The following is a 12,235-nucleotide window of genomic DNA, read 5'->3' on the forward strand; positions in this document are numbered from 1 at the left end:
GAGGCTGAAAATTTCTGCATGGAACCTGACAGTGAGGCAATCACCTGACCAAAGCATGGACACGCCCTCTGCGGTCCTTCAGGACATCAACACTGAGTGCTGACAGTCTTTCCTGGAGGCTTTCCTGTCCTCGCTGCAGCCTCCATCTGCTGCCTCTCTATATATGTCAGAGGAGGAGTGTCAATTCCTGTTGAACCATATTAAACTTTTTTTGGAGGATCAACACCATGAAATGTAAAGACGATCATCACAGTCTTAAACCCGAACTGGAAATGTGGATTGGTGTCAGACACAGCAGGACAGCACAGGAACTTCAATGTCAACAGTTTATTCTCTTTAAGTTCAGGAGGGTCACAAAACATGTCGTGCACACTCCAGCACATGCACCCTGGAGCTGACATGATGGCACACATCTGTAGGTTGTTTTCTCAGCAGGGGTCATTTGTAATTTTTAGGGGTGTAACGATTCATTTTAACAGCGATTCGATACATATCATATTTTGTGGCTGCTGATCTGATTAATAGTCAATATCGGTTCATTTTGAACGATCCGATTCACTGACCTAAAATCGATCCAGGACACCTTTAGTCTAAAATGTAAGATCAACAACTTGCCTCAGACAGATTGATCTCGTTGGAATATAGGAATATGAATCGATTTATCATTACACCCTTAGTAACTTAGAATTGCTAGCACTGTTTGACGTCTTTTCTTCTGGTTCTGGACGTAACTAGTCCTTGACTCACATTCCCCTCTTCCTACTTGGCCACAAACTCAGAGTGAAAATGTTTGTCCTCCAAATTTTGATTATTTAAGAATCACAAATTGGGATTTGGGGTTTTAACATGTTCTTGTGGCATCTTTCTAATGATGCTGGACTAATATTAAGAAATTAAGCTTCAAATTGTGTTTATGATTATTTCTTTATTCAAATTGTTGTAAATCAGGAGCAGACGAAAAAATTGAAGAGAAAAAAAAGAGCCCATTGGTGACATAGAAAATACACAGGCCACAAGCTGCCTGTTCCATTCCGATGCATCCACTTGTACACGACTAGATCCATGTACGTCTTTGTTTAGCTCATCTGAGCTGATATTAGGCTCTAGTCTAAACTGTATCGCTGGATAGCTCCAATATTGATAGTTAGGTTGGGGGTGTGGAGGGCTGTGAGATAACGGGAGGAGGAGAGGGGGGCTCTTCACCAACATTCGGATTCCCAAAAATGGGAATCAAATTTCTAATGAACTCCTGTCACTCTGCAGAAACTATGTCCTAGAAAATGACACATGATTTTTTATTTAGACTACCGGTAAAAAGGCATATTCATAATTAAGATACTACTTTTACAGTAGATCAAAAGTTGATTGGAGTGGATCTTTAAAACCCAAAGATGTTTCTTAACCCTCTATTGCCATCTTCAGGCAGCAATGACCGCTAACAAAAAAGAGAATTTCTTACAAAATGTCAGATTTTTTATGTTTCATCAATTTCTGTTTATTTTTACTTTAAATAATCAAATTTTGGGATAAAACAACACAACCGGGGAAAACATTGCTGACAGTCGGTTAGTAATGCTTTACACTACGTTAGTTACCACGATAACTTTGTAATGTAGTACTCCTAACACTGCCGTCATACGTGACAGACAGATTCCTGAGCATGCATCCTTAAACATGCAGTTATTTAGCATAAAACAGAGTCAGAAGCCTTCCAGAGATAAACGGATTCAAAGCAAAATATAATTGGACGTGCGTCTTCGCAGTGTAAGCGTCTGTAGGTGAGATGGGGGGATCTAACAAAGACAGCAAAAAAGAAAAAAAATATGTTTTAAAAAATGTTTTAACAAAGTATTTAAAAAGTTCAAATTAAAACCTCTTCTTTGTTTTCCAGCATCACTAAACTGAATCCTGCTTAGCTACTCCAATAAGAACAACCTTCTAAAGGTCTCATTCTGCTGGAGAACTTTAAAATGATTATCAATGGAAATGTTGCTTACAAGCCAAAAAAAGCCGCATCAAAACTCACTCAGGTTTGATTTTAACACTGCATTTTAGCTTTGTGATCTTAAGTTACGCTCACACTACCCTCGGCAATGCATGTTCAAGTCATCAATGCCACAGAAAAGTCAATATAAACGCGTGTTTATGCATTCAAAACTCTCATGCTCACGTGTATCTATGCAAGTTTCTCCGACCATTTTCAGGCTCTACGTACAAAACACTTGGCAGTTGAATGTACATTAAAAGTTAAATCAGGTCAAGCTTTGACCACTGTTTGGATGGCGTTCCTTCTAAATCACAGAAGTGCCAACCTTTTGAAAATTGATCATGAAGGAGAAATTAATAATTGTGGTTTGTGTCCTGCCGGAATTATATGACACCAAATCTTTCAGATATCGGAATAGAGCTGTGAAACAAATAACCTGGACCAAGATTCACAAGATTTGCTCTGCTTTAACATTTCCCATCAATCCTCTTCCAACTCTAGGTGGCAGACGTGCACTAGTGAACAGCAGAAAATGAATGAAGCCCTTCTTTGCTTGTCCAATGTGAACAACATGGGCTGCACGCGTGTTTAGTGGATTCTTGAATGCGCCACATGTCCGGAGTGAATGTAGATTAACAGGAAATGACATCACCGAGGCAGCTTTCCAAAAGTGGACAAAAAGTTAAGATAGGCCTTACTACATGAAAAGGTAGAACAAACCTAACAGTGAGTTAGTGGAATGCATTTTAGAGAAAATTTGACAATCACCTTTCATTCTGAATGCCGCACCCTTTTCTAAACTGTAAAATAAAGAGATCACAAAATGTCCTCTATTACAGTACTTGTGAACTTATGAGCTAACACAATGGACATTTGACAGGCTAAGCTTACATGGTGGAAGGATATCCAACGCCTCTCCATCCTGTATTACAACATGACAAAAATACCCACAATCCTTCTGAAACAGTCTCGCTCAAGGCCAGCCTGAACAAGGACTACAAGGGAAACACCAGGAACCCAGAGAAGGTGGAGTATTTCCACCCCCCCATCAGGTTCCCTCTCTCCAGCTTCAGTGCAGCCTTGTCTCCTCGCTCCATCATCACCAACCCAGCATTGGTGGCTGCTTCTCTGGTCACATCCTGGTCACCAGCAAAAGCAGAGATCACCGGCCACCCGTTAAGAACCAAACTCACCTAGAGGACAGAGAAGAGCAGCAGCAGAGGACACAGAGAACAACAGCCATTAGCCACAAAGAGGGATTTCTGAAGAGAATGTTTCTGGAATGTCACCCATCCTCAGAAGTAGAGCTCCTACCTGAATGGTCTGCCGGTTGTAAGCTTTGACAACATGAAAGCTGAAGCTGTACACACCTTTCCTGGGTGCTACAAAGATGCTCCTCGCTGGGTCAAAATGGGCACCAACATTTACCAAGATCTGATGAATAAACCACAAGAAGAAAGAAACTGAGCTCAGTATTGTCAAAGTTGTGGTTCTTAAGTTGAGTCATCTTTAATCTTCTGTTCCTCACAGTCACACCAGTTTGTAGTTTCAGCTGTTTCTGTTTGTTGCTCCTCAGTTCCTCTAGTCCGCAGTTGATTAGGTCTTTGTGTCCTCTAGTCTCCAAGCCAATGTGTGCTATTCTTTTCTGGTGCTGGTTGTCACTAAAAACATGTACTACTTTGGACCGATCTACCATGCTTTAAAAGGTTCACTGTTGTAATAAGCAACTGAATTCCCATAAATACTAGCAAGAAAAAAAAGTTTATTTTGCATCACTTAATCAAAATCTCTCTATTTGAAGCTACTGTCTGCAGGTTACGAACATTGACTGTATATGAGAACAGGACCAAGTGCGTGTGACATGGAAAATGGTTTATTTCTGGCTTAGTTTAAATTAAGTCAGTTCTGTTGCCTTTTTTTTAAGATAGACATGTTGGCATGTTGGAGCCATACAATGTCAGTAAGCAGTGATTGGTCCAAGTCGGTCTGAGTTAACCAGGGACGTGCAGTGACGTTCCGGGCTGGTGAGGCACTGACATCATCAGCCAGATTTACTTGCAAATAACCCTACAGAAGAGCTTATTCACCATCTGATTGGCAAGAGTTAGTGTGTTGTTTAAAATTTCATGTCAACATTTCTTTTCCATATACAAACTGTAGCTTAGAACAATAATAATAATAATAATAATAATGGATTGGATTTATCTGCGCTTTTCAAGACACCCAAAGCGCTTACATTATGTCCATTATTCATTCACTCCTCATTCATACTTGGTGATGGTAAGCTACGGTTGTAGCCACAGCTGCCCTGGGGCAGACTGACAGAGGCGTGGCTGCCATTTCGCGCCTACGGCCCCTCTGACCATCACCGGGAGCATTCATGCGCATTCACACACCAGTGGAGCCACACTGGAGGCAGGGAGGGTGAAGTGTCTTGCCCAAGGACACAACGACATTTTGGCTGGTGGGAGCGGGGATCGAGCCGCCAACCCTTCGATCATTGGACGACCCGCTCAACCACCTGAGCCACTGTCGCCCATAATCACTAAAATTATTATTATTACTGGCTAACTTTCACTTGTAAATGAGGTCCATGTGCCGTTCCTTCCAATTGACATGTCTAAGCAAATTCCTGAGTTTAGACACGTAATCCTCCATTTAGAAGATGATGCTAAACAATATTAAAGAATAACTGGAAGGTTGCACTAGACTTTAGTGCTGTTCCAATTTGATTGATTAATGAATCGATTTCTAACCATAGGATCAAACCAGATCGATCTGTCTGATGCAGAATCGAATCGACCAACACCATTAAAGAATAATTTAGAAATGATAGAGAATGTTAATAGAATCAGTCTTGGAAAATATTATTTGGATTGACACATGGTTGGTTTATTCATCTTTAACGTAACAACCGAGTGCATCACAGTGGACAACTCACATGTGATGGCAGCAAAAAATGAACAATCTATTATTAATGTGTGGGAAGACTTTGAATTTAGAAAAGAAATGACCATACAGTGTAGTAGAATGTTCTAATAATGTTCTGTTTGTATTATTTAGATGGGGAAACACAACAGTGGGCTGAAATCTAGGAAAATAAAATGTCAATGGATTTGCCATTAGTTCTTGTTTACTTGTTTGTTTGTTTGTTTGTTTGTTTGTTTACATATTTAATTTACACTTAATTATCTTGCATGAAATCCAAGGAATCTGGAAAACTTCACCTGCAGGTATTTCTCTCTGAGTCACACTGGTTGAAGTTTGGATGAAGATGTCCTGGATCCATTTTAGATCAGTCAATCAGATTGTTTAAAATGAACCAAAATTGAAAGTGAATCCAATCGGCAGCCACAAATATCTAATTAAATTGTTGTTCAAAAATCGTTACACCCCTTCTTGACTTGCTACCACTAAATTGTGCTACCACCACTGGTGATACCGCAATTCTTTGGTATCACCAGTGCCCTCAACCTTGAGGCACATGCACTGCGACCCTCACCTCGTGGATTTCTTTAATTCGCATTTCTACAGGAAAAGAAGACAGTTGGGTAGAAATGAGCAAATACAGTTATTGAAAATAAAGGGTCTTTAATGATGATAGAAAGACCAAAACAGTAAAGTCCAGCTCTAGTTAGTGTGTGCGGTGCAGTCTGGGCACACGGCAGGCATGGGCTGCCGATGCCCCACCTGCAACTGTATCGTGTATTTGAACAGGACATCCGTAAATTCGCTACTTTTTTGAAACGTTGAGAACCCACACAGAAAAAGTAATCAGAATAAGCAAGTCTAAAAATTAATACTAATTTTTTTTAAACAATTTTTTAAAAGTGTATATATTTTATTTATGTATTTTTTATGTTATATTCATGTTATGTTATGGACTCTGGACTCAGTTAGTGCATATCACTGGAGTCAACTTTTCTATGGCAAACACTTTCTCCAATAAGAAGTTAGTATGTCGGAAGACCACACCCCTACCACCTGAAAGCAAACTCGAGAGAATCTGTCAATCAAACATTTCAAATGTTGTACTTTAAGGCCAGGGAGGAGCACAAACTCTTATTGAGGAATCTGATTGGGCAGTTTTTAACTAGAATAACTTGCATCACAAAAGAAAATATTTAAAAAATCTGAATTATCAAGAACATGTTTGTTTTTTTAAAGCGAAGCAAGAATGGTTATTCTGACAAGTAGAATGACTGAGTAATGGCTGTTTATTTCTTAATAGAAGTATATGAGATTTGGAACCAGTGAGAACTTACTATTTGGAACGTCGGGGGGGAGTGGTCACCTGGTCCAGTGCTTATATACAGTCAGTGGTTACAAACTGCAGCAGAGAAGCTGACCTTACACACCTGCAGAGGGCTCCAAACCCCACAGAGGTTGCAGAAAGGGCATCCTTTATCTGAGCGGGCAAAGCTCACATTCATGTATTTCTTAGATACCTGGTCAAAGTAGATGGTCATGGTGCGGTTGCTCATCTCTGACGGCTCATGGTTGGTGTTGCGGATGGCTGAAAATGCCACCCGTCCCGTTCCAGACCTCGCTGACATGCCAAGAGCGTTACCAGATGGCTCCGCGGAAGGGGTGGAATCACACACAACCAGACACTTTCCCTCTAGAACAATGGGCTCTGTCTCATTCTGGCCGCAAACCTCCAACAGACTCCAGGGACAAAGAAGCATCAGGGCAGCAATAAAGAAGGCCGAGGGCACTGGAAGGGGCAGACACCGACTGAGCATGGTTCCCAACTAGGATGAGCTGCCTTTGATCTTTCAATTCTTATTTTACAGCAAGGTTGTCATTTCAGCTGTGAAAGAACAAGGTCTTTAAGTCCTTGGCTAAACGCTCCCCCACTCTGGCTTGAGGATGCCATCTACGAAGAGTACCAAAGGTTGATGTTCATGTATGAACAGTGACCAAACCGTGACACAAAGTCCAAAGTTTTCCAGAGCTCCCAGCCTGACAGAAAGAAGAGAAAAGATTCAAGTTCTCCAAACACCAACACTGTGACACATGCAAACACATAAGATGTGAATGCATCCAATCATCCTTCCATCCAATTATCTATCTGTTTAACTGTTTAGAAATTCATCCATCCATTCATTCACTTACATTTAGCTAATTATCCATCTGTTTCTCTATCTGTCTGTCATCAGTCATCCATAAACCCATCCATCTATTTGTCTATCCATTCATCCATCCATCTATCCATCGATTACCCTATATGCTGTTGTTTTAATACTTTAATACATCTACAAATTCATCCATCATTAACCTATCTTTCCATCCATCTAGTTGTCCATCAACCCATCAAACTATACATTTATTTATTTATTTATTTATTCATCCATTTGTCTATCCATCCATCTTGTTATCCATTAATTATGCTGTCAATGTATCCTTTTCAAGTTCATCTATTTCTTCATTACCAAACCAACCATTCATCCAAAAATCCAAAAATTCATCCATCCGTCTAAACATTTAGTCATTCATACATCGTCTGATTTATTAATTTCTTTCCATCCATTCTAGCCGCGTATGAGTTCATCCATCCATAAATCTTTCCAGTTGCGGCATTTCTACTCTGAGCTTCACCCAACAATTTTCAAAGACCCCGTTCCCAAAGGAAGCTAATTTCTGCTGCTTTTATCTGTGATGTCATCCACTTGTTAACACCCAAAGCTCATGCTCATTGGCTCAAAGGGAGCCATGGTAAACTCAGATCTTACTTTTGACACGTTTCTTCCCCCACTTTTTCTTCTTCGCAAATGGAAAGAGAAAACACACAAATGGCTTCTTGTGACTCTTTCTTTTTGCATTTAACAGACTTACTGACAGGCCTCGCTCATTTGACCAACATAGAAAACATCCAAAACCTGCAAAGATGGATGAGATCCGTAAGTCAGAACTGGTTCAGAGTGCAGAACCTTATTGGGACTGACAGCTGCATGCCCCACTGAAGCAGGGCTGGTCACAGCATCACATTCTGGCCTGAACCAGTCCTGTCAACTGGACTTAAGGGGTGTGGACCAGCACTATCTCAGCACTAACAGAGAGGCCATCTGTGAGTAAACAACAACCCCCCCACACACATGCACACCAACACACGCAAACACACCAACACACCCATGCCTACATTTTTAAACATTAAATGAAGCAGAAATCAAATGAAAAAAACAACCGTTTGAGAAAATCTGAAAGGTTTCTGATTGATCTCAGCTCAGAAAAAAATATTTCTAAAGTAGAAGTAAAACCAACAACCAAAAGAAAGATCAATAATGATAACACAGATGTGTCAATGATAACAACACACCAAAAACAATGGCAACACAATGCACAGAAGACAAACACCCAGAAAACAACCTACCTCATCTGCTGCTACAAACAGCTTCGAGCCCGTCAGAGCATTTCCTTTTCAAATACCTAAGCTTAATCTGCTCTCCTCCTCCTCCTCCTCCTCCTCCTCCTCCTCCTCCTCCTCCTCTTCCTCCTCCTCCTTCTGACGGTGATCCAAGAACCTCCTGCTGCTGCATATGTTCATTTTCATCTATGGTGTATGTCTGTTCTTTGTTTAAGCCTTTTGCACAAAAAAGAGACAACGTAGCATCACACACAATTGACAATAACTCATTAATTAGCAACTGATGTTTTGCATGAACAATAAAAGAAGAAAGATAACAAAGGAAGAAAAAAAAAGTGTTGCTCAACAAACAACCAGTAAAAAACAAATCAATGATTACATAGAAAAAAAAGCACAAAAACCCTAAAAATAAAGAATCTGCAACAAAGAGTCCTCACTAACAGAACATGCTTTACAGCCCAAGCATACAGTAAATTAAAGACTTGGTTTTATTTAATTAAGGCTGGGCACAAAATGCAACCATTTGTTTCTAATAGGGGCACCAAATGTTTCTTGAGCAATAAGCAGCATCTTATTGAGATGAGATGTTCACAGCATGAAACAAGCGCCTTTGCTCTTGGAACGAGCTGGAAGTTTGAAAAAGAATCTCCTGAAGTCATAAATAAATGAGTAAATTAGAAAAAGAAAAACAGCTAAATTTCTGTTTTTTCCATCTACTTTTCTCATATGTGTCTTTAGACTGTTGTATTTCTGATACAATGCTTCATTCTTACAGATCATTTATGTTTTCGAAACAATTTTTACTGATCTTTAGTATTTCATTTAAAATTGTGCTTTTTCCCAAAAAGATCAAGATTTCAGCAAAACAAATCAGTTTTTCTACAGCAACATAAAAGGACTTGATGTTCCTCTTTGTTTCCACCAGAGGCCAGACTTGTAAGAGTTTTAACTCTTGTGCTATTCTAGGCACTTTAACATTGGGAGTTGGGTCGTTTTTACCCACTAGACAGTGTGTTGAACCTTTTTTCTTCAATGATTTGTGATCTTCACTGGTGTCCATGGATTACATGAAATCTTTCCACCTTCGTCCACCTTTGTCCTGATAGGGAGAACACGTCAATGTAAGGATGTGTTCATCTAAGATAGCACAAGGGTTATATGTTACAAATAGTCCAATTTGAACTTTTTTCACAGCAAAACAGTTCAGGTGTTTTACAAATAGAAGCCAAAGTTAAAACTTTTGTGTGATTTAAGTTTTTCTAAATATGAAAAAATACTGTTTTAAATACACCAAACTTTTCGATGGGTAGTACATTGTGTATATTTAATGCCACAATTGAGTCAGGTTCAACTTTGGTATTTCATATACACAATGTACAGTTCTCATGTTTTGTTTCTGTGGAAGTTCCTCCACTGTACACTCTAGGAACAAGACTAACCCTGAAGTAATTCTGAGGTGACCCTAAACATATTTTAAATCTATTTGAGTGGAAGTGCAAAGTATGACTCACCAGAAATACAGCATTTTTGAGCTAAGCCTCTGAAATGGCCAGGCACAGTTCTAAAGAAAGCCAAGACAAAAAAAATCTTGAACTTACTGACTGTCAAGCATGGCAGTGGGAGGCTCATGATATGTGATTGTGCTGCAGCTTTCAGATCAGAGCCTGAAAACTGCAGGATTAGTGGATTTTGTTTGATTAGTGATCTCCAGCTCAAACCAAACGAAAGAACCAAGGCTTTAGAAAGAGGCCATTAAAGTTCAGACCTCTTCTGCCATCCTTTCATCTATTGTAAAAGCATTCCCAGTTTTTTTTAAATCATGATTATGCCATTTTTAGCCAGATTAAAAAAGACCAGTGTTGTTTTCTAGGACAGTTTCTGCAAAGCGGCAGGAGTTCATTATAAATTCACCTCTGAGTTGTGGACGGAACTGTTGGTGCGGAGTAAACCTTCCCCCATTTTCCATCTATCTGTTCATTTCCTCTCCCACTATTTTACAGCCCCTCCAACCGAACATAAGTGGTGCAACAAAGATGGCGAGCAATATTGGAGCAATACAGACGTCCAGTTTTGATCCAGATTCCAGCTCAGGCGAGTACAACAAAGACGTAAATGAATCCATTTGTCTGCAAGTGGATGGATCAGAATAGAGCGGAGCAGGGAGCTTGAAGCTCGTCATTTTAGATTCTACATCACAACTACAAGCTTTTTCAGGCAGCATTTTTTATTCTGCTCCGGATTCACAATAATTTGAATAAAGAAATACTCAGAAATGCAATTTTAAGCTTAATCTTCTTTATAAATGTCCTCCATCACATGAACATGTAAAAAAACACTAAAAACACTATTTTCATTGAAGTGGGTCTTTCATAAACTACATGCAACTGTTGTGGAGAAAAATTTAGAATGTTGTGCAGAAAGTTCTCAACATAGTTGCGATGGAAAAATAGAATTTGTATCCTTGGAAAAAGAAAGGGGGGGTCCTTTGGGGTGGAGCAGTTTTTATGGAAGAAAGAAGAAGAAATGTATTTAAGCACTTTATAATGCTTCACAAGGCATACTAAAAAGGCAACACAAATGTGCTAAAATAAATGAGCGAAACATCTTAGGAGAAAAAGTAAAAGCCAGTCAGAAGTAAAAGTTAACTAAAATTCAGTCTGAATTAAAATGTCTTCTTTTTTAAAGGAACCAACAGGTTCAGCCACACAGAATGTCAAAGGCAGGACATGCCAGAGTCTAGGGGCTGCAGCTTGAAAGGACAGGTCTCCATGAAGTTTAAACTTGGTTCTCTGGACTTTTAGGAGATTTTGGTCTGGGGACCGGAAAGATCGATTAGAGATCTAGTGAGTCAGCAGATCAGAAATATAATTGAGAGCAGTAAAAGTAAACACTAAGATTTTAAAACCAATTCTTAATTCAAGCAGTAACCAATGTAAAACTGGTGTGCCCTTCCACTGGTACCTGTTAAAAACCTTGCTGTCCAATTGTGGACAAGTTGGAGACGGGTGACAGCAGATTTGTTAAGGCAGATGGAGAGTTGCAATAATCTAAATGAGAGGAAATTAAAGCTTGGATGACGACTTCCAGCCAGGTCAGATTTTGGAAGAATGGCCCTCAGTTTAGAGATGGATCTGAGAATATAGACACTATTTTTTACCAGGGACAAAGACCAATAAAAGAACATAGAGAAAGACAAACACATGCAGAAGTTTGTCCAAAAAGACACAAGATTTGACAGTGAAATAACGAGTACAGATATGTATGACAACAAGAGCAGCTTCCTGTTTCTGACTGTTTCCCAACAGCTGATGTAACTTTTTCTGAAACCAGGAAGCTCCGTGCTAGTGCTGACCTGAGTGGAGCCTCTGCTTCGGGACCCTCCAAAGTTCCCATAATGCTCAAAAAAGGGATGGACGGTTGAGGATTTTCTCTTTTTGAGGACATCAAAGGAGCAGGGATGCGTACGGAAGGGGGGGCGTTCCCAATGAAAATGTTTGCTTTACAATAGACTGGCCTTGCTTCTGTGTCACTGCAGTGACGTCTGCTTCATTTGGATGCCACACATGAGAAAAGGTTTTTGACTCCACAGAGGAAACTTGCCCAGAATAGAATCACAGGGAACTGGTTTGGTGAGCACTCAACAACAGACTGAACGCCTAATTTAGGAACGTCCTGAGCGAGGCAGGGAGGACTTTTAAGCATGTCAGTAATGAAAAGCTCTGGCTTCAATGGCTTCTCGTTTCTGGAGGTGTGATCCACCCACAGGAAGAGCTGAAACACTTGATGAAGGATGTTTAGCAATTCTTCTTTCATTTTCAAAAACCAGAGAACTTTAATCCCTTACTTCTGAAGTTCAAGCTTGTTTGCCTCTCTCTCTCTCT

At 39.9% G+C, this 12,235-nt stretch overlaps 1 protein-coding gene across 1 annotated transcript; it reads right to left on the reverse strand.

The window, feature by feature from the left end:
* Positions 1-312: 312 nt before the first annotated feature.
* On the reverse strand, positions 313-8,457 carry si:dkeyp-74b6.2 (cerebellin-1). Its single transcript, XM_011487655.3, has 4 exons — positions 8,361-8,457; positions 6,436-6,952; positions 3,302-3,421; positions 313-3,180 (listed from the first exon to the last, which is right to left on the reverse strand). The coding sequence occupies exons 2-4, from the start codon at positions 6,730-6,732 to the stop codon at positions 2,983-2,985; spliced, it is 615 nt and encodes a 204-aa protein (XP_011485957.1). The 5' UTR covers positions 6,733-6,952; positions 8,361-8,457; the 3' UTR covers positions 313-2,982.
* Between the last annotated feature and the right edge of the window lie 3,778 nt (positions 8,458-12,235).

Source organism: Oryzias latipes, chromosome 18, assembly GCF_053564925.1.
Source record: "Oryzias latipes strain Hd-rR chromosome 18, Olatipes_Hd-rR_3.1".
Lineage (NCBI taxonomy): Eukaryota > Metazoa > Chordata > Actinopteri > Beloniformes > Adrianichthyidae > Oryzias > Oryzias latipes.

Coding starts and splice junctions, on each gene's coding strand:
- si:dkeyp-74b6.2 (XM_011487655.3), bottom strand. CDS start 6,732: ATGCTCAGTCGGTGTCTGCCCCTTCCAGTGCCCTCGGCCTTCTTTATT. Junction 3,422..6,435: donor TGACCATCTACTTTGACCAG/GTATCTAAGAAA, acceptor TTTATTCATCAG/ATCTTGGTAAATGTTGGTGC. Junction 3,181..3,301: donor ACAACCGGCAGACCATTCAG/GTAGGAGCTCTA, acceptor TCTGTCCTCTAG/GTGAGTTTGGTTCTTAACGG.